Source organism: Lathyrus oleraceus, chromosome 7 (assembly GCF_024323335.1).
Source record: "Lathyrus oleraceus cultivar Zhongwan6 chromosome 7, CAAS_Psat_ZW6_1.0, whole genome shotgun sequence".
NCBI classification, from domain to species: Eukaryota; Viridiplantae; Streptophyta; class Magnoliopsida; order Fabales; family Fabaceae; genus Lathyrus; species Lathyrus oleraceus.
Window position 1 is genome coordinate 119748411 of NC_066585.1, and position 25202 is coordinate 119773612.

At 39.5% G+C, this 25202-nt stretch overlaps 1 protein-coding gene and 1 non-coding gene across 2 annotated transcripts; both read left to right on the forward strand.

Moving 5' to 3' along the window:
* The first annotated feature begins 14687 nt into the window (after positions 1-14687).
* LOC127108775 (small nucleolar RNA R71) lies at positions 14688-14794 on the forward strand. Its single transcript, XR_007796288.1, has one exon. It is a non-coding gene; the product is annotated as a small nucleolar RNA R71 (small nucleolar RNA).
* A 5962-nt stretch (positions 14795-20756) lies between these two features.
* Positions 20757-21596, forward strand: LOC127102346 (elongator complex protein 1). The gene has a single exon (XM_051039723.1). The coding sequence runs from the start codon at positions 20757-20759 to the stop codon at positions 21594-21596; it is 840 nt and encodes a 279-aa protein (XP_050895680.1).
* Positions 21597-25202: the final 3606 nt, after the last annotated feature.

Here is a 25202-nt window from a genome sequence, read left to right on the forward strand (position 1 = left end):
CAGAGGAATTACCTGAGGATGGACAAAATCACAATCGTGCTCTCCATATCTCGGTAAAATGCAAAGATGATGCTTTGGCAAGAGTTTTGGTTGATACCGGATCTTCTTTGAATGTTATGCCAAAGAGAACACTCGCCAAGTTATCTTATCAAGGACCAGCTATGAAACCTAGTGCCTTGGTAGTGAAAGCTTTTGACGGTTCCAGAAGAACCGTGATTGGAGAGGTAGAACTGCCCATATTGATTGGTCCTCACGTACTCCCGATTAATTTCCAAGTCATGGATATTAATCCAGCGTATAGTTGCTTGCTGGGACGTCCTTGGATTCATGTTGCAGGGGCAGTCACCTCCACTTTACACCAGAAAATGAAGTTTGTGATGGACAATCAATTGATAATTATTTCTGGGGAGGAGGACTTTGTGGTTAGTCACCTTTCATCCTTCAGATATATCGAGGCTGATGAGGACGCTTTGGAAACTTCTTTCCAAGCTCTGGAAATAGCCAACGCCATTTTTGTGGAGATGAAGGACCATGTTGGGAAAGCTTGTTCATATTTCGCTTCTCTGAAAAGCGCAAAGTCTAGCATTGAAAGAGGAAACCCTGAAGGTTGGGGTCAGCTTATTGATATCCGTGAGAAGCATGATCGCTTTGGTCTGGGATATGTGCCTTCCGCTGCGAAAGGAGCCCGAGTCCCTGCAAAGGACAACACCCGAAGCATCCAGGAAGTATTCCTCAGTACAGGATTCATCCATGGAGATCAGGTCAATGCAATTGGAGACAACACTGAAGGCGAAGATGAGCCATGTTTAGTTTACCAGTGTGAGACAGCTTTGAACAACTGGAAGGCGGTTGAGATCCCCGAAATTTTTCCTTTGTCAAAGTAATAATTGTTGTTTGTTTTCTTTTCAAATCCTTAGCTCTGCCCAAGGCTAATGGATCATGTTGTAGGGCCCCTTTTCATTTTCAAATAATCATTATCAGTGAATGAAAGGCATTTTGTTAAATTCTTATTATTCATTTATTTTGCTTTCTCTTAAGAAAATGGCAATCTTTTCATAAACCCAAAAAGACGAAAAACTTTTCATTAATGCATCTTTTATTTTTACTTTTCTAAAAGAAATCAATCATTCAAACATGCAGAATAAATGATAACCACGTTGAATCCAATGACTTTACTACCTCTCATAACTTTGACTCCTCTATCTACCAAGCGGAAGAAGAGGGTGAGGAAGATTGTTACATCCTCGATGAATTGGCAAGGTTGCTCGAGCACGAGTCCAAAGTCCTTCAGCCACATGAAGAACCGGTGGAAACAATCAACCTTGGCATAGAGGAAGAGAAGAAAGAGGTCAAGGTCGGCACCACGCTTGAAGTAAGCGTCAAAGAGAGATTGGTTAAGCTACTACAAGAATATGTGGATGTATTTGCATGGTCATACTAGGATATGCCAGGACTGGACATCGACATCATTGAGCACAAGCTTCCGCTTCAGCCAGAATGCCCACCAGTAAAGAAGAAACTCCGAAGAACAAGACCAGATATGGCTCTGAAGATTCGTGAAGAAGTCAAGCGACAATTTGATGTTGGTTTCCTCGCAATGGCGAAGTACCCACAATGGGTACCTAATATTGTACCTGTGTCTAAAAAGGATGGAAAGGTGAGGATGTGTGTTGACTATAGGGATCTGAACAGAGCTAGTCCAAAGGATGATTTCCCTCTACCACACATTGATACTCTGGTAGACAACACTGCAAGTTTTGCTGTGTTCTCCTTTATGGATGGTTTTTCTGGATACAATCAAATCAAGATGGCTTTAGATGACATGGAGAAGACCACTTTTATTACCCCTTGGGGCATGTTTTGCTACAAGGTAATGCCTTTCGGTCTCAAAAATGTCGGGGCAACTTACCAAAGAGCTATGGTCACCCTTTTCCATGATATGATGCACAAGGAGATAGAGGTCTATGTTGATGACATGATCGCTAAATCTCATAATAAAGAAGATTATATAAACCATCTGAAGAAGCTATTTGAACGCCTCAGAAAGTTCAGATTATGATTAAACCCTGCAAAATGCACATTTGGTGTCCGTTCATGGATGTTGCTTGGTTTCATCGTTAGTCAACGAGGAATTGAGGTGGACCCTGACAAGGTCCGAGCTATACAAGAAATGCCTGCCCCACGCACCGAGCGAGAGGTTAGAGGTTTCCATGGATGTTTAAATTACATCTCAAGGTTTATCTCACACATGACGGCCACGTGTGAGCCTATCTTCAAATTGCTTCGAAAAGATCAAGTTGTTGAATGGAATTCTGATTGTCAAAGTGCTTTTGAGAAGATTCGTCAATACTTGCAAGAGACTTCTATTTTGATTCCAACTGTCCCAGGAAAGCCATTAATCATGTATATGATTGTGCTTGAAGGGTCAATGGGATGCGTGCTAAGGCAACATGACGAAACTGGTCGGAAAGAACATGTTATTTACTATCTGAGTAAAAAGTTTACTGATTGTGAAAGTCGATATTCTCTTTTGGAGAAGTCTTGTTGCGCGCTAGCATGGGCCGCTCTTCGTTTAAGGCAGTTCATGATTTGCCATACTACTTTGTTGATCTCAAAAATGGATCCAATAAAGTATATCTTTGAGAAACCTGCCTTAATTGGAAGACTTGCCCATTGGCAGATGCTTTTGTCAGAGTACGACATCTAGTACGTAACCCAGAAAGCAATCAAGGGAAGTGTTTTAGCAGAGTATCTTGCTCATCAACCAGTTGAAGACTATCAACCGTTGAAATTTGATTTCCCTGATGAGGATATAATGGTGATAAAGGATTATGAGATCCCAGGCCCAGATGAAGGACTAGAACCAGGATCTCAATGGAAGTTCACATTTGACGGCTCCTCCAATTACAGTGGTCATGATGTGGGAGCTGTTTTGATGAATCCAAATGGCGGCTTTACCCCTTTCACAGCAAGGTTGTGCTTTGATTGTATGAATAATGTCGTAGAATATGAATCTTGTATCCTTGGTCTTGAAGCCGCAATTGATCTTCGAATCAATATCCTTGAGGTGTATGAAGATTCAGCCTTGGTGATCTATCAGGTCAATGGAGAATGGGAAACTCATGATGCGAAGCTGATCCCGTATCGTTCTCATGTTGTAAAGATGATAGAATACTTTGATGATATCACTTTCCATCACATCCCAAGGGTAGAGAATCAAGTGGATGACGCTTTGGCAACATTAACATCAATGTACCAAGTCAAATTCCGTAATGAAGCTCCACTTATTCGAATCGAGCGAAGAGATGAGCCTGCTTACTGTCAGCTGATTGAAGAAGAAACTGATGGTAAACCATGGTTCATCTTCGCCTTCAGTGTTGTCAAATGGGCATGCCATGGCCAAGAAGATTTTGAGAACCCATGCTAATGGGCATGCCATGGCCAAGAAGAAACTGATGGAACCCATGCTAATGGGAATGCCATGGCCAAGAAGATTTTGAGAGTTGGCTATTATTGGTTGACCATGGAGTCCGATTGTTTCACCTATGCAAGAAAATGTCATAAATGCCAAATTTATGCTGATAAAGTGCATGTATTGATGCGTGCTTTTCGCAAGTATACGAACGCGTCAGAGTAATATAAAAGATTATCGAATCCACAGAGACCAAGTGTCAATCTATCGTTATCTGTTGTTATGGTGTTTATCAAAGGCAATCAAAATAGGTGTTTTTGTAGTGTGCAATGAAAAGTAAAGTATTTAAATAGATTTAATTTATAAAGACAGGGTCGAATGTAATTCACGTAATCAACTGATAATCTAAGTACTTGCTAGTAGAGCTACTTATGGGCAGTGTTTCCTACTTCGAAAAGAACTAATTTAACAGGAACTGTCGCTTTCACGTATTCAGAACCGAGTTGTACTCCCTAATCAAACCCTCTTATTGTCACTTATAAAAGGCGCGCATTGCGTTAGAGTAGTAAACCTATTTTTAAGAAATATAGTATCTTGACTAAGTTAAAAAGTATCATAACCTGGATTTCTTAACCAAAAGAGGTTCTCACGAACCAGACTCTAAACTTATAAACGCGTCCGAAAATAGTTTTAAAATCTCTTTTCTTCTTAATGTTAAAATCTCCTAATGAACTAAACAAAGCGCTTTCGCTGTTTTTGAAATAGTTAAAAACAATTAAGTTTAAAAAGACGTTGGACGGCTTTCGATCTTACCCAATGTAATTGAAGTGCGGGAAAACTTAAGTTGAAAGTTAAAATAGCCCTTAAGTGTTTCTACGAACAATTGTACGGATTATCGGTTTAATTACGATCCTTACATTTTAACCTTTTAGATTTAGTTAGAAATGGTAAAGTAAAAGTGCATTAAAATAAATAAAAGTAGTGCGAGTGCGAGGAAATAAATAAAGTAAAAGCGAGTGCGGGAAATAAATAAAGTAAAGCGAGTGCGGGAAATAAATAAAGTAAAGCGAGTGCGGGAAATAAATAAAGTAAAGCGAGTGCGGGAAATAAATAAAGTAAAAGCGAGTGCGAGGAAATAAATAAAGTAAAAGCGAGTGCGAGGAAGTAAATAAAGTAAAGGCGAGTAATAAAAACCTGCTCCAATCGGAGGGCTGAATAAATTGCAATGCGGAAAAGAAAATGGCGACAAGATTAACTTCCTTCCAAAGTGCTCCAAACTCAATTACAGACTCTATCACAGACTTGATTACACAATTGTGGTAACACTTCAATGCGAAGCGATTACCACTATAAAATACTGATTATATTCCTAAGTGAAACAAAGTTGCTTCTGAGTTTGCCTCTGCTCTAAGTTTGGATGATTGTAAAAGTGAATTCGCGTTTCTATTTATAGGCAAGTAAAAAGATGGAAATGACTTGGATGCCCTTCAACTTGAAAATAGGAGGGAACCGTTTTTCCTCTTGTGGCGTTCGCCACAAGGCCATGGCGCCCGCCACAAGCACAATGTGGGTCGCCTTAGTGGAAGTGGTGGGAAAACGTGGGAGTTGATGGAAGTTGAATTTGACACATCATGGCTTGGACTGTGGCGCCCGCCATTGGGTTAGAGCAAAATGCTGATTTTTAGGGTTTTTGGCTCTTTTTCGCTCCTTTTCTCGATCGGGGCTCCGTTTATAGTAAAATCCTGAAAACAAAGGAAAACACAGTAATAACACAACAAAATGATAATAAAATGACTAGAATACATGTGAAATCGGAGTCGAAAATACGTAAATTTTAGTGTGATCAAACTCTCCCACACTTAAACATTTGCTTGTCCTCAAGCAAAACATTGAAAAGCTCATAAAAGAAAATTTGTGTAAACGAGTGCTTTAGGTAAAAATTCTAAGTTCAAGTCGGGATGCAGTGATAGGTACTAACTGAGTGAACTAAGGGTATCATGATGACACTAATTCGCAAATACGGACATAAACTTCATTCCTATATTAAACAACCCATATTATCCCACAATACCTAGGCCTGCCTCTTCATCTCTTTTGTGTCCTTTTCATTCAGGCGCAATCACATTAAGCCCGTTATCCGTACATGCTTCATAGTAGAGTGACCTGTTAGTGATTATGATCAGAACTTGGGATTTCTGGCACATAAATATGTGTAAACCCTTTTATTGGACCCAACTGTAGTTGTGGGGGATCGGATCATAATCCGCCCTACCGAGTTCAGTGCCAGATACCTCTGAACCAACTAGCAGTGGGTACTGTTTTTTTTTTCTTTTTCTTTTTCTTTTTCTTTTTGTAGCAATTTTTTACAATTCTTTGGTTTAAATGACTTTGTGAGGGTCACCTATACTGGAGTTGCCTTTTTGCTTTCTTTTAAATTTTTGTTTTTCTGGATCATTCACTTATTTGCATCGGTCCCCTACGTAGAGGATGTGTAGGCCGGAGCTGACTGCTGAGATAAACTACTAAGGACTTATACGGAAATGATGATTAAAGCCATGGTATATGGGGTTTCGAGAATGATTCCTATATTTACGAAACTTATGGTGCTAAAACAGATACTGATGTTTCGCAAAGTTCTCCCAAGTCACCGCATTCTTACTCAAAACATGTCCTTAAAACCTGAAAACTTTCGAAATAACACTATTTTCTTTTTCAAAATTTTTTTGGTGGGGCTAAAGGTATGGGGAGGTAGGATTGTACTAAAGATCTACTGTATTTGGTGACTCGTCAGACTCATGCATTATACTAAAAAGCAAAATAAACAACTAAAAGGAAATAACAAATAAATAAACTATCTAAAAACAGCAAAGAAAAAGCGATAAAGAAAAAAAGCGAGAAAAGAAAATAAAGAAAAGACGATAGAGTCTCCTCCCACACTTAAATCGAACATTGTCCCCAATGTGTCGAAATAAGATAAGGAAGAGTTACCTAGCAACCTATTGCTGACCACTAGTGCCCTCGCCATCCTGAGGTGGACGACGGGATCGGGTACGACGATGGTCTCTCTGAACCATCCTCGCCTGCAGGGCATCCTGAGCGGTCCTCACCTCTCGAAGGTTACCTATAATGGAACCTTGAGTGGCTTCAATTAGTGCCATGTGTCTCTGGTGGTATTGTTGTTGACGGGCTTGTGTATCTGTGATCACTTGCAGAGACTGTAGAACAGTGTCGTAGGACCTGTCTGTCCTCCGCTGTGATTCTTGCATGAAGTTCATATTATCTGTCATTTGTTGCTGGAGGGTAGAGAGTAGGTCGTCACGCCTTTGCTCTCTAGCCATGTGGTCACGTCACATCTCCTCTGTAATGTAGAAGCCAGGAGTGGTACCTGCAGAAGAAGAAGATGGTGCGGTGTGTGGTGGTGAAGGATGATAGGGGGACACATGTGGTACGGGAGATCTCTCTCTACGATCATATTCATCATCGGTGTCATGTCCCGCCTCATCAGGAATGTTAGGAGGAAGAGGACCCAAAATAGGTGGAGCATCTAAATCGTAGGTCCAATTCCTCTCATCACGTATATCTGTACGTGTAGTGCAAGGTAGAATGATAGATGGGATGGCTACACCATGAACCATAAGTGTATAACCTCCTTCTCTCCTTGAGCGGCACAATTTCATGTCTCTCAGAAATTTTAAGTTAATTGTGCGAGGAGGTAAGGGGTCTAGGGTAGCCATCTCATTGTTCAGGTTAAGTGCCCGAGCAATAGACGTAATCAATCCAGCAAAAGAAATCGGTCCCGCCTTATTCAGAGTTAAAATCATATGGGCGAGCATGAACGGAACCGAATTAATTCCCCTATTTGTGAGGCTTCCTTGTAAATATAGAAGCTCTCTAGCATTAACCTTATTTGGATTCTCCCGGCCAAAAATAGTGCATGCCAACAAATATCTAAAAACTCTGATGGCCGGGTTATGGATAGTTGAGGCAAGAACTCCTTCAAAAGAGTTTATGGAAGTGTTTGATAAACGCTCCCAGAAGGAAAATACCTCAACAGACCATTCGGAATCCAAAGGGGCCTCACAAATAGCACCTTCCCCATGAGGGATCCCTAACAAGCTGGCTAGTTTGTCGGTACTGAATTGGTATTCAACAGCAAACATTCTAAATTTGACAGTACCAACTGTGCTAGCAGTGTTAGGGTTGACAATATAAATTAAGGAACTTAAAAATTCGATTGTCCATCGCTCATAGGTTGTATAAGTAGTGTTATGCAAACCTAGGTTGTCTAATATATGGAAAATGCTATGGTAGATACCTAAAGTGTAGAGACAGTTTTCGTCAACATACCTTGTCGGGAGAATTTCCCGATTTTGCAACCGTTCAATAATTTTTCTTTGTCTCTCCCCCGGTTTCCCTCCTCGAAGAATGAATCCGTTGAAATCCATTTGAATGCTCTTGAAAAGTGGTGAAGAAGATGAAGTGGTTTTGTGAAAAGGTTGGATTTTTAGAAAATCCGACGGATGAAATCGAAAATGGAAAGTGGAACAATGATTTGTGTGGTATGATGGTTAGGAAAGTATGAGCTTTTTGTGGGTTCAAGGACATTTTCTCAAGGTGAAAAAAATGGGTTTTGGAGGTTGTAAGATGCAAAAATGGTGAAGAAAAGGGGTCTGCCCCGACCATTTACAGACGTTGTGGCGGGCGCCACAGGTCCTATGGCGGGCGCCACAAGGCAAAATCTGGCTGGGCCAGATTTTGGTCCTTTGGTTTGGGCTTCTCTTGTCTTTTGGCTTTGAGGGGTCTGGATAGCATTTCTCTTATGATTCTCCTAGTTTCTTTGACTTGCATAATTTTATAAAAGTAAAAACGAAAATAAAAAGTGAAACTGAAACAAAAACAAAAAAAGAAATTAAATATAAATAAATAAATATCTGAAATATTAAAATGCAAATAAAATAATTATAAAACATATATAGAAAAAAAATAGAAATACTAATGTATAGTAGTAGTTTATATAATATTCTAAATGTGATAATATAAAATGAGTAAAGCAAATACGATAAATAGATAAAAGAGAAATAAAATGAAATGGTGAGATCATGTATTAGGGGTGTCGTCTGCCTGAGTGGATCCACGGAGCACGGCTATCTCCTGCCTGAGTTCTGCGATCTCCTGATATAGACAATCGGCTTCAGTAGCATGGGTGAGATCAGACACTCCCATCTGTAAAGTAAGGTCAGCCATTTCCTGTCTAAGCTCTGCAATCTCTCTACGGCACTCAGCAATCTGGGTGCGTATGTCGGGTGTCTGCAATGAATGATTATTAGAGAAAGCAGTGATTCTAGGAGATGGTGGTGTAGGCGTATATTCAGCAGCGGGTGGTGATCTAGGTGCCTCGACGGTCTCTCCCTGGCCCTCTAGAGCATAACTCAAATTCGCTGGATCATGCACACTAGTCAGCATAGGGTCTGGCAGCGTGAAATAATGGATAACCTCACTGTCGACTAGCAATCGGAACTGACATGGGTGGAAAGAGGCTCTCCTCATCAATCCTCTGGTCAAACAGAAATCGATGTCCATGGTAGTGTATCCACAATAGGTCCAAAGATGTAACAGCTTGCGAGACAGACCTAAAGCGACAGCAATCTGTTTGATGATTCCACCAACATGGATGACTCCCTTGGTGGATCTAGAGATACCGCTGAGATTATTCAATAAAAAGTTCCCACATGCTACTGGGCAAGACTGGGATGCGCAAAATAATAGGAAGATCTCCTCTTCACTCAGTAGTGTCTCTGCATCCGGTCTTCCCAAGAAGGAATGTGCTAATATCATCTGAAAATATCTGAAGGTTGGGTTATGTATGACATAAGATAACTGCGTAGATGGATCCTGGCTTCCGCCACCTGATATATCACTCCAAAACTTCTCAACCTCCTTACCCAGGAAATATCCCATAGGTGTCTCCGGGATAGCATCAGGAGTGGTCTGGAAACCCAACAGGTCGCCGGACTCTTTCTGGCTGAAGGAGTCCTCAACTCGGTCGTAGTCGAATGAACTCAGGAACTCCAAAGTCAGGTTCCTATATGTGTTACTCAAGTCATCAGCAAACTCGTCCCAGTGAAGCTGGTGGCTAAGGAATTGGATACTAGGCTCGATACCCAGTGCCTCCATACAGTGCTGGTCAGGATAACGTGTGGGTGCCATAGGGCGCTTATACAGGGCAATGTAGCACTCCCTCTAAGCATTATCTCTATAGGCCACGTGCATGTCATCGAAACCCTGCATCCTGGTAAAAGTTAAGAAAGTGATCCTGAAAATACAAACCATTTAAATCTTAGTCTCAATGCAAAATAAGATAAAATAAAATTAAAATAAATAAATGTGAAAAAGTAAAATGAAAGAAAAACCATGGGTTGCCTCCCACACAGCGCTTGTTTAACGTTATTAGCTTGACGATTAGAATTTATACACCTGTAGTAGTATGAATCGGTGGATCAATCAGGGTGTGGCTCGAGTAGTATGTTGGAAGGTCTCCTCCTTCGTAGAGCTTCAGTCTTTGTCCATTTACAATGAATGGGATACATGTTTGGTTCTTGATTTCTACGGCTACGGATCTCAGAATCTTGGATACTTCGAAAGGACCACTCCATCTTGAAAACGTAGCTTTCCAGGGAAGAGTCGTAACCTAGTGTTGAAAAGGAGAACAGAATCGCCTACATTGAAGTTTTTCTTTACTATTCTTTTGTCGTGATAGGCTTTTGTCCTCTCTTTATATATTTTTGCATTCTCGTAGGCAGATTGCCTAAGTTCTTCTAATTTATGAATGTCTAGGATACGCTTTTCTCCAGCGGCTAGGTAGTCTAAATTCAAAGTTTTAATGGCCCAATAGGCTTTATGCTCTAACTCGAATGGTAAGTGACATGATTTTCCGTAGACTAGTTGGTAAGGAGTAGTTCCTATAGGGGTTTTGAAAGCGGTTCTATAGGCCCATAATGCTTCTTGAAGCTTCTGAGACCAGTCTCTCCTAGAAATAGAAATAGTTTTCTCTAGGATTTGTTTTATCTCCCTATTAGATACTTCTACTTGGCCACTAGTTTGTGGGTGGTACGGTGTTGCTACTCTATGCCTAACTCCATATTTTCTTAAAAGTTTGTCAAATATTCTCGATATAAAGTGTGATCCTCCATCGCTTATGACTAAACGTGGTGTTCCAAATCTAGGGAATATATAGTTTTTAAATAATTTGATTACTACCCTAGTGTCGTTTGTGGGTGCAGTTATAGCTTCAATCCACATAGACATATAGTCTATAGCTACTAAGATATACCTATTTCCTAAGGATGGTGGAAAAGGTCCCATGAAATCTATACCCCATACGTCGAAGAGTTCTACGTCCTGAATGTTTCTTAAGGGCATTTCATCACGTCTTGAAATGTTTCCAGTGCGTTGGCATCTATCACATTTGACAATGTAAGCATAGACATCGCGCCACATGGTAGGCTAGAATAGGCCAGCTTGAAGAATCTTGGCGTATGTCTTAGAGGTGCTCGCATGTCCACCATAAGGTGCAGAATGACAATGCTCGATAATACTATTTACCTCTTCTTCTGGAACACAACGGAGAAAAATGCCATCTTTACCCCTTTTGAAAAGGAACGGTTCGTCCCAATAGAAGTTTCTCACATCGTGGAAGAATTTCTTCTTGCGGTGGTAGTCAAGATCAGGGGGTACTATATCAGCAGCTAGGTAATTAACGAAATCTGCATACCAGGGTATGTTACTTATTGCTAAGGTATTTTGGGAATGCTCATAATGATCTAGGTTATTATCTTCAATGGTTTCTATTCTAGCGATCAGTCTATCATAGGCGGAATCATCATTTATGGGTACTAGTTCTGGTTTTAGATGTTCTAGCCTAGAAAGGTGATCAGCTACTACATTTTCAGTGCCTTTTTTATCTCTTATATCTAAATAAAACTCTTGTAGTAATAGAATCCATCGGAGTAACCTGGGCTTGGCATCTTTTTTACTTAATAGGTAACGAATGGCAGCATGATCGGTGTAAACAATAATTTTTGCTCCTACTAGATAAGATCTAAATTTGTCTATAGCGAAAAGTACAGCGAGTAATTCTTTTTCAGTTGTTGCGTAGTTAAGTTGGGCAGCATCTAGGGTTCTACTGGCATAATAAATGGCATGTAATTTTTTATCTTTCCTTTGTCCTAGAACGGCTCCAACTGCATAATCACTAGCATCGCACATTATCTCAAAAGGTTCTGACCAATCAGGTGGTTTCATAATGGGTGCAGATACTAATGCTTGCTTTAAAAGATTAAATGCGTCATTACACTTTTCATCAAAAATGAATTCAACATCTTTTATTAAAAGTCCGATTAAAGGTTTGGTTATTTTGGAGAAGTCCTTAATAAAACGCCGGTAGAATCCAGCGTGTCCAAGAAAGCTTCGGACTTCTCTGATGGTTTTTGGGGGTTTTAGGTTTTCTATAACTTCTATTTTAGCTTTATCTACCTCTATACCTTTTTCGGAAACTATATGTCCTAAAATTATTCCTTCGGTTACCATGAAATGACATTTTTCCCAATTTAGCACGAGGTTCACCTCCACGCATCTCTCCAGGATTTTCTCAAGGTTAGCAAGACAATTGTGGAAATCGAATCCGCAAACCGAGAAATCATCCATAAACACTTCCATGATACCATCTAGGTAATCTGCAAAGATTGACATCATGCAGCGTTGGAAAGTAGCTGGGGCATTACAGAGGCTGAACGACATTCGTCTGTAGGCAAAAGTTCCATAAGGGCATGTAAAGGTAGTTTTTTCTTGATCTTCGGGGTGAATAGGTATTTGGAAGAATCCAGAGTATCCATCTAGATAACAGAATTAAGAGTGTCTGGCTAGACGCTCCAATATCTGGTCAATAAATGGTAAAGGGAAATGGTCCTTCCTAGTTGCTTTATTTAATTTTCTATAATCTATACACATCCGCCATCCTCCTTCTAAACGTTTTGCTACATGTTCGCCTTTATCATTTTGCACGATTGTGATGCCTCCCTTTTTAGGTACTACATGCATAGGGCTTACCCACTTACTATCAGAGATCTGGTAGATTATACCTGCCTCAAGTAACTTAAGAACTTCCTTTTTAACAACATCACTCATTATAGGGTTTATTCTTCTCTGATGTTCCCTAGAGGGTTTTGAATCTTCTTCGAGCAAAATCCGATGCATGCATACGGATGGGCTTATACCTTTCAGGTCAGAGATATTATATCCTAAGGCTGAGGGATATCTTCGTAAAACGTCTAAAAGTTGGTTCGTTTCCTCTTGGCTCAAGGTAGCACTAACTATAACTGGACGGTTCATCTTTTCATCGAGGAACTCATATCTCAGGTTCTTAGGCAGTTCCTTAAGTTCTAAGATTGGTTTCTTAGGGCATGGCATAGGATCTAGGGTAAGGGATAAACATTCGTAAAGGTTATCATCGATGTAAGGTTCTTTAAAGTCATCATCTTCCTTTATGGGGGTTGATGGTAACTTAATTGTTTTTATAATTTCTTTTTGTTCTAATTCTCTAACACATTCATCAATGATATCTAAGGCATAACACGAGTCTCCCATCACAGGTGCCATAAGAAGTTTCGAAAGTATAAATTCTATTTTCTCGTCATCTACCTCAAATGTCAACTTTCCTTTCTTGACATCTATTATGGCTCCTGCAGTCGATAAGAATGGTCTACCTAGAATAATTGGTATATCATTGTCCTTTTTGATGTCTATGACGACAAAATCAGTAGAGATAAATAGTTGACCTATCCTAACAGGGACATCTTCTAAAATGCCTAGCGGATATTTGACAGATCTATCGGCTAACTGAAGTGACATCTTAGTGGGTTGTAATTCTCCTAAGTTTAATCTCTCACAAACTGCTACAGGCATTAAGCTCACACTAGCTCCTAAGTCTAGAAAAGCTTTCTCGATGACATGATTACCCAAAAGGCAAGGAATGGAGAAATTTCCAGGATCTTTATCTTTCTTTGCTAATTTGTCCTCGGAAATAGCATTACATTCCAAAGGCTTCGGATCGTCAAGTCTACGTTTGTTGGTAAGGATGTCTTTCAGAAACTTTGCATAACAAGGTATTTGGGTGATGGCTTCTGTGAAAGGGATTTCTACATGAAGTTTTTCTATAACTTTAATAAATTTTTGATACTGTTTATTGATTTGGGTTTGTTTGAGTCTTTGCGGATATGGTATAGGTGGTTTATATGGCGGGGGTGGTACGTAAGTTTTATCTTTAGGTCCTTCTCCTTTATCTCGACCTTCCTGGTTTTCAGATTCCTCTGGTTCCTTTACTTCGTCCGTGAGTTTGGTACATTCCTTAGAAGTTTCGGGTTCACTCAATCTAGGGTTTGGTGGCTCATCATAAGTGTTCCCACTTCGTAGGGTAATGGCGTTGGCTTGTCCTCTCGGATTTTGCTGAGGTTGTCCAGGGAATGGTCCTCCAGGTGTAGTCTGAGGGGCTTGATTTAAAGCTACCTGAGAGATCCGGGTTTCAAGCATCTTGGTATGAGTAACTATTTGGTCAACCTTGGTTCCTAACTGAGTAATCAATTCGTTAACATGAATGTTTTTGTTCATGAACTCCTTGTTTTATTGGGTTTGAGCGGTGATAAAATTTTCCATAATTTTCTCAAGGCTCGGCTTTGGTTGCACAGGTTACATAGGTTGATTTGATCTAGGGGCTTGATAACTAGGTCTCGGAGGTGCATTATTTTGAATAGGGTTATTGTTTTTATAGGAGAAGTTCGGGTGATTCCTCCATCCTGGGTTATAGGTATTCGAATATGGGTTCCCTTGGGTGTAGTTCACTTGCTCAGAGTGGGTTTCGTTTAATAGACTGCATTCTGCAGATTGGTGTCCTTGGGTTCCACATATCTTACAATCCGACGAAACTGCGGCTACAGTATTCGGGTTTATGCACATATGCTCGACTTTAAGGGCTAATGCGTCCATTTTAGCTTGCATCATGTCTATAGAGCTTAGTTCATGCACTCCTCCTTGGGCTTCCTTCTTCTCAACTGTCGCTCGTTCGACTCCCCATGATTGATGGTTTTGAGCCATATCTTCGATGAGGGCACTAGCTTCAGGATAAGGTTTGTTCATCAGAGCACCGCCTGCGGCAGCGTCGATGGTCATCTTTGTGTTGTAATTAAGTCCATTATAGAAGGTTTGAATGATTAACCAATTTTCTAAGCCATGATGTGGGCATGCTCGTAACAACTCTTTATATCTCTCCCAAGCTTCGAACAGCAATTCTCCTTGGTTTTGGGTAAATCTAGTTATATAGTTTCGAAGAACGGCGGTCTTACTCGGGGGAAAATATCTAGCAAGAAAAACTCTTCTAAGGTTATCCCAAGTCGTAATGGAATTGGGTGGAAGGGAATCTAACCATGATAGAGCTTTGTCTCTGAGGGAAAAAGGAAATAATCTTAAACGTATTGCCTCAGGAGAAGCTCCATTGGTTTTAAAAGTATCTGCTAATTGAAGAAATATTTTTAAATGTTGGTTAGGGTTCTCAGTAGCGAGACCCGCGAATTGTCTCTGTTGCACTAGTTGCAACAAGGATGGTTTAAGTTCAAAATTATTGGCTCGGATAGTTGGGTTTACTATACTAGAACTAGGTTCTTCATTTGATGGTTGAGCGAAATCCTTAAGAGGTCTTTGGCTTTGATCTTCGGCCATAGCTCTCTTAATTCTACGAAAGAATAAACGTGCGCGAGCGTAACGTTCAGGTTCCGCCAGAGGGTATACTAAGCTTAAACTTCCGGTGCTGCGAGTTGTTCGCATTGACCGGCGGGAAATAGCCTAAGTCTAAACGATATAACAACAGGAAAATGAAATTTGACGAAATTGGTCCCCGGCAACGGCGCCAAAAACTTGATGCATGCTTTTCGCAAGTATACGAACGCGTTAGAGTAATATAAAAGATTATCGAATCCACAAAGACCAAGTGTCAATCTATCGTTATCTATTGTTATGGTGTTTATCAAAGGCAATCAAAATAGGTGTTTTTTTAGTGTGCAATGAAAAGTGAAGTATTTAAATAGATTTAATTTATAAAGACAGGGTCGAATGTAATTCACGTAATCAATTGATAATCTAAGTACTTGCTAGTAGAGCTACTTATGGGTAGTGTTTCCTACTTCGAAAAGAACTAATTTAACAGGAACTGTCGCTTTCGCGTATTCAGAACCGAGTTGTACTCCCTAATCAAACCCTCTTATTGTCACTTATAAAAAGGCGCGCATTGCGTTAGAGTAGTAAACCTATTTTTAAGAAATATAGTATCTTGACTAAGTTGAAAAGTATCATAACCTGGATTTCTTAACCAAAAGAGGTTCTCACGAACCAGACTCTAAACTTATAAACGCGTCCGAAAATAGTTTTAAAATCTCTTTTCTTCTTAATGTTAAAATCTCCTAATAAACTAAACAAAGCGCTTTCGCTGTTTTTGAAATAGTTAAAAACAATTAAGTTTAAAAAGACGTTGGACGGCTTTCGATCTTACCCAACGGAATTGAAGTGCGGGAAAACTTAAGTTGAAAGTTAAAATAGCCCTTAAGTGTTTCTACGAACAATTGTACGGATTATCGGTTTAATTACGATCCTTACATTTTAACCTTTTAGATTTAGTTAGACATGGTAAAGTAAAAGTGCATTAAAATAAATAAAAGTAGTGCGAGTGCGAGGAAATAAATAAAGTAAAAGCGATTGCGAGGAAATAAATAAAGTAAAAGCGAGTGCGAGGAAGTAAATAAAGTAAAGGTGAGTAATAAAAACCGTCTCCAATCGGAGGGCTGAATAAATTGCAATGCGGAAAAGAAAATGGCGGCAGGATTAACTTCCTTCCAAAATGCTCCAAACTCGATTACAGACTCTATCACATACTTGATTACACAATTGTGGTAACACTCCAATGCGAAGCGATTACCACTATAAAATACTGATTATATGCCTAAGTGAAACAAAGTTGCTTTTGAGTTTGCCTCTGCTCTAAGTTTGGATGCTTGTAAAAGTGAATTCGCGTTTCTATTTATAGGCAAGTAAAAATATGGAAATGACTTGGATGCCCTTCAACTTGAAAATAGGAGGGAACCGTTTTTCCTCTTGTGGCGCCCGCCACAAGGCCATGGCGCCCGCCACAAGCACAATGTGGGGCGCCTTAGTGGAAGTGGTAGGAAAACGTGGGAGTTGATGGAAGTTGAATTTGACACGTCATGGCTTGGACTGTGGCGCCCGCCATTGGATAGGTCATAAGAGCAAAATGCTGATTTTTAGGGTTTTGGCTCTTTTTCGCTCCTTTTCTCGATCGGGGCTCCGTTTAAAGTAAAATCCTGAAAACAAAGGAAAACACAGTAATAACACAACAAAATGATAATAAAATGACTAGAATGCATGTGAAATCGGAGTCGAAAATACGTAAATTTTAGTGTGATCATGTATCGCCAACACTTTTGAATGTTTTCACGTCGCCTTGGCCCTTCTCAATGTGGGGCATCAACATGATTGGTGTTATAGAGCCTAAAGCTTCCAATGGTCATCGTTTCATCCTGGTTACCATCGATTACTTCACTAAATGGGTGGAGGCTGCTTCCTACACCAATGTGACGAGATATGTGGTTGCTCGCTTCATCAAGAAGGAGATTATCTGCCGCTATGGAATCCCTAGCAAAATCATTACAGACAACAGTTCAAATTTGAACAACAAGACAATGACATAATCATGTGAGAGTTTCAAGATTGACCACCATAATTCTTCTCCATATCGTTCAAAGATGAAAGGTGTTGTTGAAGCCACCAACAAAAATATCAAGAAGATCCTGCAAAAGATGGGGAAAATTATAAGGATTGGCACGAGATGCTACCCTTTGCTTTGCATGGATACCAGACCTCAGTTCGCACTTCAATAGGGGCAACCCCATTCTCTTTAGTGTATGGGATGGACGCAGTTCTCCCAGTCGAAGTAGAGATACCTTCAATGAGAATATTGATGGAGGCCAAGCTAGACGAAGCTGAATGGATCCAGAACAACTATGATCAACTTAACCTCATTGATGAGAAGCGTATGACCGCTTTGTGCCATGGACAATTGTACCAGAAAAGAATCAAGAAAGCGTTTGACAAAAAGGTCCGTCCTCGAGAGTTCAAGGAAAGGGATCTCGTGCTCAAGAAGATCTTTCCAGTACACAAGGATTCACGTGGGAAGTGGACTCCCAACTATGAAGGCCCATACGTTGTGAAGAAAGCATACTCTAGAGGTGCTTTGTTTCTCACAACTATGGATGGCGAAGAGCTCATTCACCTTGTGGACTCTGATGCAGTCAAAAGATACTATGCCTAACAAAATGTCGGTGGACTTAAAACCCGAAAGGGCGGTCCAGGAAAAAGTTAGGGATAAAATAAATGGTAGCTCGCTAAGTTGAAAACCTGAAAGGGCGACTTAGGCAAAAAGGAGCATCCCGGTGGATTGAAAACCCGAAAGGGCGATCCAGGTAAAAATTAGGGACAAGAGGCATAGACTGCATCAGTTGTCACTAATCAATACAGAAGAGCCAAAGGTTGAAGATCAATCCAACTGCTCCCTTCAGAAGCGAGGTTTTGTGGAGTCATTGTTATCAGGGATAGTTAGTCATTGCGATTCGATGTAAACCTTTCCCTATTTCCATTTTCAAATGTGTAACATTCCATGGAGCTACACCATTTGTGTGCTATCATTCTTGAATAAATACAAGTTTGCCTATCAAATTCTATCATTTGTTGTTTTTCTCTGATTTTCTTTGTTATGCAAAATGCAATTTATTTGTTAATAATGAAATTTTGAACTCAAAAAGAATATTTTTAACATATTGAAAAACACAATTTTGCTTTGACATGTGGAAATATTAAAAGGAAATCTTTCATCTCTCCCTGCAAGTCTCAAGTTGCAAGACTTCCCTTGGATGATCAACATATATCTCCAGAGAGCACAGATCTAGAATTCTCCGCAAGGTTTACTGGGCAAGTTATAACTGTTCATCTCGATGGATCCTCCTTTGAGGATTCAGTACCTCCATAAAGCCTTCTTTGAACTCACAGTCTGCAAGTCGTCGGCATTTGCATATCATGAGCATTCATATATCATGCATATAAGCAAAATCCAAATCATACATAGCCCGAAGTGCTTCGTGCTCATTTTCATAATCTCAAGTCTCATTGTTGATTGTATCCCTTGACCTCTAACACTGGTTGTTACTGGTGTCGTTTGTTAAGACTGGTTGTCACCAGCATCTTTTGAAATCCAGTTGTAACTGGTATCTCTTTAAACCTGGTTGTTACCAGCGTTTTCTGTCAAGTCCAATTGTTATTGGCATCACCTGTTAAGTCCAGTCATAACTGGCACTCAAATGACAAAAATCCAGTTGTAACTGGTATCTTTTAAAAAAAGTCTGGTTGTCACCAGCATCTTGTCTCAAATCAATCATAATCAGTACCTCGAGCACAGTTGTAATTGGCGCTTTGATAAAATCCATTTGTCAATGGTACGATAATCTGGTTGTAGCCAGCATTGTCTGCAAGTCCAATTGTTATTGGAATTATCTGTTAAGTCCAGTTGTAACTGCCGCTCAAATGTTAAAATCCAGTTGTAACTGGTATCTCTTTAAAGCCTGGTTGTCACCAACATCTTATCTTAAATCCAATTGTAATTGGTATCCCCAATCAGAGTTGTAACTGACACTGTCTTAAAGTCCATTTGTAAATGGTATGATAAGTCTGGTTATCACCATATTTAGTCGCAAGTCCAATTGTTATTGGCAACATCTATTAAGTCCAGTTGTAACTGGCGCACATTTTGAAATCCAGTTGTAACTGATATCATTTTGGAAGTCTGGTTGTCACTAGCATCTGTCAAATCCAGTTGTAACTGGTATCCTTTTAAAGTCTGGTTGTCACCAGCTTCTGTCAAATCCATTTGTAAACGGTATCTTTATGTCTGGTCGTCACCAGCGCCCTTGAAGTCCAAGTATAACTGGCACTTCCTGGAAAATGGTCATTTGGACTCTTTCATTGACAGTAATTTCCAAAATTTTTGATCGGATAATTTTCTTGTGAGAAATCTCCTGATTTGTCAAGAATGTTCAAGTCGTCATCAGGTCATGTATGAACTTGTTGATACACTCCTTTTGAATTTTTGTATTTATTGCCAGGTCATGTTTGAACCTGCTGTCAGAACTTCTTAATTATTCCCCAGCATTGTCAGAACATGTATGAACCCGTCGCTGAACCTTTTATTCTAGTATTACCAGGTCATATCGGAACTTGTTTTGAAGAACCTTTTTCCTCAATTACTCCAGTGTTGTCAGGTCATGTATGAACCTGTTGTCGGAATTTTCTAAATTTCTTACTCGAATCGCTAGTAAGTCATGTATGAACTCAATGACGAAATATCTTGTACTCTAAGGGTCGTTTGTCAGCTTTCACTTTGAGTACTCCCTGTTGTGTGTCTGACTCTCCAGCAGGATTGTTATCCCCAACGTTTCGTTTTACATTATTTGTCTGTTTCTCTGTGGGCCATCAGCATTCCTCACAAATTGGTATGTCCAGTAGCATCTCCTGTTAAGGATTCACTGTGTCCCGAACAGATAAATTCAGAAATAAAGATTCTCTCACCCATGCATATCATATCATAACATTTTCATTTTTCAGGTTCAAAATCTGGGTCTCCATGGTATTTAACCATCCCCCACAGCGACCTAATGAAGGGGTGCCACTTCATTTTTCTCTGGTTGAGGATACTTAAATAGGGGAAACTGTCATACCCTGATTTTGGTCCTGAAGAGCTTTCCCAATCAATCACTTAATTGCATTCTTTTTTATCATGACCATTTCATCGGGTCATGATGTTATCCACCCAAACTTTATATGTTAGGCTCGCTACCATGGTCATTCCATTTTCTTTTTGGGTTTTTCCTTTTGTTTTGATGCGAGATAGTTAATATGGTTAAGCAAGCTTGGGAACCTCTCTTCAATTGGTGGAATCAGGTGAAACCTCATGACTTTATTTCTTGTGTCCCATTTCAACCCATTAAACATCTTCTATTTGGCTTGCACCAATCTCAAGTCTCAGACACAGGGTAAACAGGTTCATATTATCTCAGTGGGTACTGATGAAAATCCTATCTTGGTTTCTAAGCTTATTACTTTCTATGCAAGTTTTAATTTTCTTGTTGATGCTCAAATTGTTACTAAGAGTTCAAACAATTTAGATCCTTGGAATTAGAATATGGTTATCTCTTTGTATGTTAGAAATATTTTCTTTGAGGAGGTCATTCCTGTTTATAAGGAAATGTTGAGTAAGAATGTTCAAACAACTGATTTTACCTATCCATCTGTTCTCAAGGCTTGCGGGGAGTTATTAGATTGTGATACCATGGTGGAGGTTCATAAGTCTATTCTAGATAGTTCTATTAAGTGGAGTTTGTTTATGCATAATGCGTTGGTATTTACGTATGGTAGGTTTGGGAAGCTTGATGTTGCTCGTCACTTGTTTGATAATATGTCTGTTAGAGATGATGTTTCTTGGAACACTATAATAAGTTGTTATGCCTCTAGGGGTATATGGAAGGAAGCATTTCGGCCTTTTGGATGCATGCAAGAGGAGGGTATTGAAATGAATGTTATTATATGGAATACCATTTCAGGGGCATTGTTTGCTTCTTCGGAAAAAAAAACTTTTGCTGGAGCAGTTTTGGAGTGGATGCCCAGTGGTCCTAAAGTTGCAGCTGTATATGATAGAAAAGCTGAAAATGAATGCCCTTCCATTGTTTACTTTGAGAGGAATGGATTGGAAAGAATCAAGTTTAGTGTTGGTGAAGGAGTTAATGCAAAAGTAAAATTTCTGAAGTGGAATTGCAGTTCTGATCTTCTTGCGGGTGTTGTAGAATGTGAAAATTATGATGCTATAAAGATATGGTATTTTAGCAACAATCATTGGTACGTGAAGCATGAAATTAGATACTTGAAGCAAGATGAAGTCAGGTTCATATGGAATCAAGAAAAACCCTTTGCAGTTGATTTGTTGGACTCCTGGTGGTCCTTTTCTTTCCAATTTGAAGAATTTTGATCTACAACAATCAGATTCTGAGCAACACACAAGTGCTCTACATCTGCGACATGGTTTGAACTTAGCACAATCAAATTAGAGGCCTGACATTGGCAGAAATCAAACCCCAAACCAGCAAACAACTGTTAATGGCTTTATGCAAGGACATCAGGTTTTCCAGTCTAGGCAAAATGAAGCAAACATTTTGGGAGTGGATACAGGAGCTGATTTGCATGGCATATCAAGTCTTTCAAGAGGAGTAACAGTGCTCGAGTCACAATAAGGGGCTGGTCTTGACCACTATAAGAAAAGATTGAATAAGACCGATGCTACAGAGTCTCATGTAAATTATGATTTTTTTTTATGGTCAACAGCAAATAAGCAGTCGATAATCAGGCATGCTTCAGTCTTTTCCTAGACAGCAGTCAGGGATAAATGACATGCAGCTTTTAATACAACACGCAATGCTCAACCAGATGCAAGAACTTCAAAGGCAGCAACAATTTCATCGACTAGAAGCGAGGCAACATTCCATGACTCCAGCTTCCTCCATTTCAAAACAGACAGTTGCAAGCCATTTTGCATCTCTTATTAATGGCATTCCCATCAATGAGGCATCTAACCTTATGTGGCAGCCCGAAGTTATGGCAGCTAATACAAATTGGATCCAGCGAGATGCATCTGCAGTTATACAAGGATCCGCTAATGGTTTTGTGTTATCCCCAGAACAACAACGCCTGATGGGTTTGATTCCTAATCAGGGGGATCGGTCTCTTTACGGCCTTCCAATTTTTGGCTCAAGAGGTGCACCTAGCCTGTACTCTCATGTTCGGGCAGACAAGTCGGCAATGACTCAGGTTTCTATCCAAAACCAGTATTCTCTCGTTCAAGGCGATAAACAATCATTACCATCCATATCAACCAGCGTTAATGCATTTCCAGCTCACCACTATGCTGTAATGTCGGATCAAACTAACCTAAATGATCCATCGACGTTTCCGACAAGACATTCTTCTATTTGTTCTTCAGTAGCATGCAAAGTTTTGACAACTTTTCCCTCTCAAGTAGTTTCCAATGAGGTAAACCACTTCCATGTGGCAGCTTCGTGACCCCTGAGTTCCAAAAGCTGAGCATTTGTGTAAAATTTAATTTTCTCTGTTTAGCAGCAAGTCGCGGTCTCATCATTCCATATACTTCAATTTCTTTTGAATTTCATTCGTCTCCACCTCCTTAAGTACAAAATAAACAACATAATATGGATCCAAAAGAATAGCACAGAAGCACTCCAAGCCATCGGTTTAAATTGTTGAGTTATGAATTATTCAATCGGAGACTTGTGTTGTTTTTAGTAGCTTAGGAATGGAAATTTATGTCCCATGTTTGTTGTTGGTGTTAACGAAAATGAATACAAGCCAGAGTTTATTTTCAATGCTAGCTGCACCACCAACTTCCTTGCACTACTTGAAAAAGTTATTAATGACAGGTTTGGCATTGTTGAGGATCACATAACCACTTCCCATTCCATCACCGCCACCCACAAGACTGTTGATGGACCATAGGGCAGGGACTGAAGAAGTGGAAGAGCTACTTCATTTAACATCATTCCCAATAGTATTGGAGCTACTAAGGCTGCCGGTAAAGTGCTTCCTTCCTGGAATGGAAAGTTGACCGGTATGTCATTCAGTGTCCCAACTGTGGATGTCTCAGTTGTTGGCCCTACAGTGAGGCTCGAGAAGACCAACCTCAATCCACGCCGAAGCTGCTGCAACACAAACATCCAAAATCAATTTAATTCCAAAAAAAGAGAAAACACATATCCTATTTAAGTGATTTCATAGCAGTGATTTACCTGCGGTAAAAGGATAGGATGAGAATTGAAGGGGGACCACCAAGTTTGGGTAGAAAATTTCAGAACACTCGCGCTCCACTACATGGATAGTCGCCTTAGCTCTGGGTTTCTGCTAATGGTACGAAAAAGTAGACGAGAAAGGGACCATAGAGAAGGAAGAGGTTTTGTCTTTAGCGGATTCAAAATCAAATTACATAAGCAGGTTGAGGAGAACAAAGAGGATAGGTTAAAAAGGGAGGACAAAAACCCTAACGAAAAAGGAGAAGAGGAGAACCCTCACCAAACCCAAATGCTCTCCTTCCCATTTTCCGCGACCTTTGCGTTCTCCTCCACACCAAAAATCCCTCACAAATCTCCATCACCGCACTTTCCGACGAACCACCACCAAACCATTCCGGTGACGTTTTCGACGAAAGCTTCACACAGCGACGTCTTACGCACAACCACAACTCGGCGCCGAACGACCACACGCGGACAACATGAGTACCTCGTCTTCATTCCTTTGACGGAGTCGGGATTCGATCTTGAGCTCGCCGCCGTGGGTTTCGATTGCCACCGGAGACGCGTTTTGGATAAGAAGAAGAAGACGTTTGATTCCGTGCAAACAAGTTCACTTCTTGATTTGGTTTTATGTTATTATTTATTTTTCTTTTGTTAATGCCGTTTGTTTTCTATTACTATTAGATTTTTTTTATTCTATTACTATTACTTTCATTTTTTTACTCAAGTTTGTTTTTTTTATTGTTTTTTCCATCATTTGATTTTATATATTGTTTTTTTTGTTTATCCGTTTAGTTGAGATATCAACTCTTGTGGGTTCAAATATTGGATTGTTGTGCAAATGTTTTTTTGGCTCATTAGTTTTCCCACCCTTTGTTTTTGACAAAATAACTTTGAAAATTTTATGAATGACTTTGTAGTTTCCTTTGTATGTATTAATAACCTTGTAAATTTTATGAACAACATTTGGGTTGCTACTTTTATTCCTGTTTGTGATAAGTCGGATTTTTAATCCGTGGATTCGGTAAACTCATACCGTTAGGCCACCAAGCTGCAATAAATTAAGGGAGTATTTCGCCGCGTTGATTTTATGGACGACATTATTATATTGTCATTTCGTATAAGCCGGTTTATGAGCACATGGTGACCAATTTATTTTGTTTATTTTATATTCAGTATCATTGTTTGTTTCCCTTAAAATTATTAAATTAATTAAAGTTAATTAATTGGATAATTTCATTAACTGATTTTAATTAACTTATTTATTTGATTATATTAAGCCTTAATCAAATAATTTTGATAATTAAATCTAATTACCTTAATTAGACGACTCAACTGAATTTTAACATTTTTTACCAATAAAAAGGGACCGATTTATTCCACATTCACAGTTCCATTATCACTTGATAACACAACTTTGATTTCATTCAATATTCATCACCGCTTTAAACCACCAAAATCAAACAATTCTCGATTCAATGTCGAGTCCATTTCCATACCCTTGTAAGTCGATTGCTTTTAAGCATCACCATCAACCTCACATAACTAACTCTTGGGCTTTCTTACAATGAGACGGTTCTCTTGCACTTACACTCATGCATTGCTCATTGATTATTTTGTTCCATTATAATTATTCCATTACTTTGAATCCCCATTTGACAAAATGTACCCTCATTCCCATAATGTGTAATAATATTTTGCTGTTTTCTTTCATTACTTGCTTGACTGTTTAGTTAGCTACTAACACAAGAATAAAACCAACCATTTCCCAAAAAAAT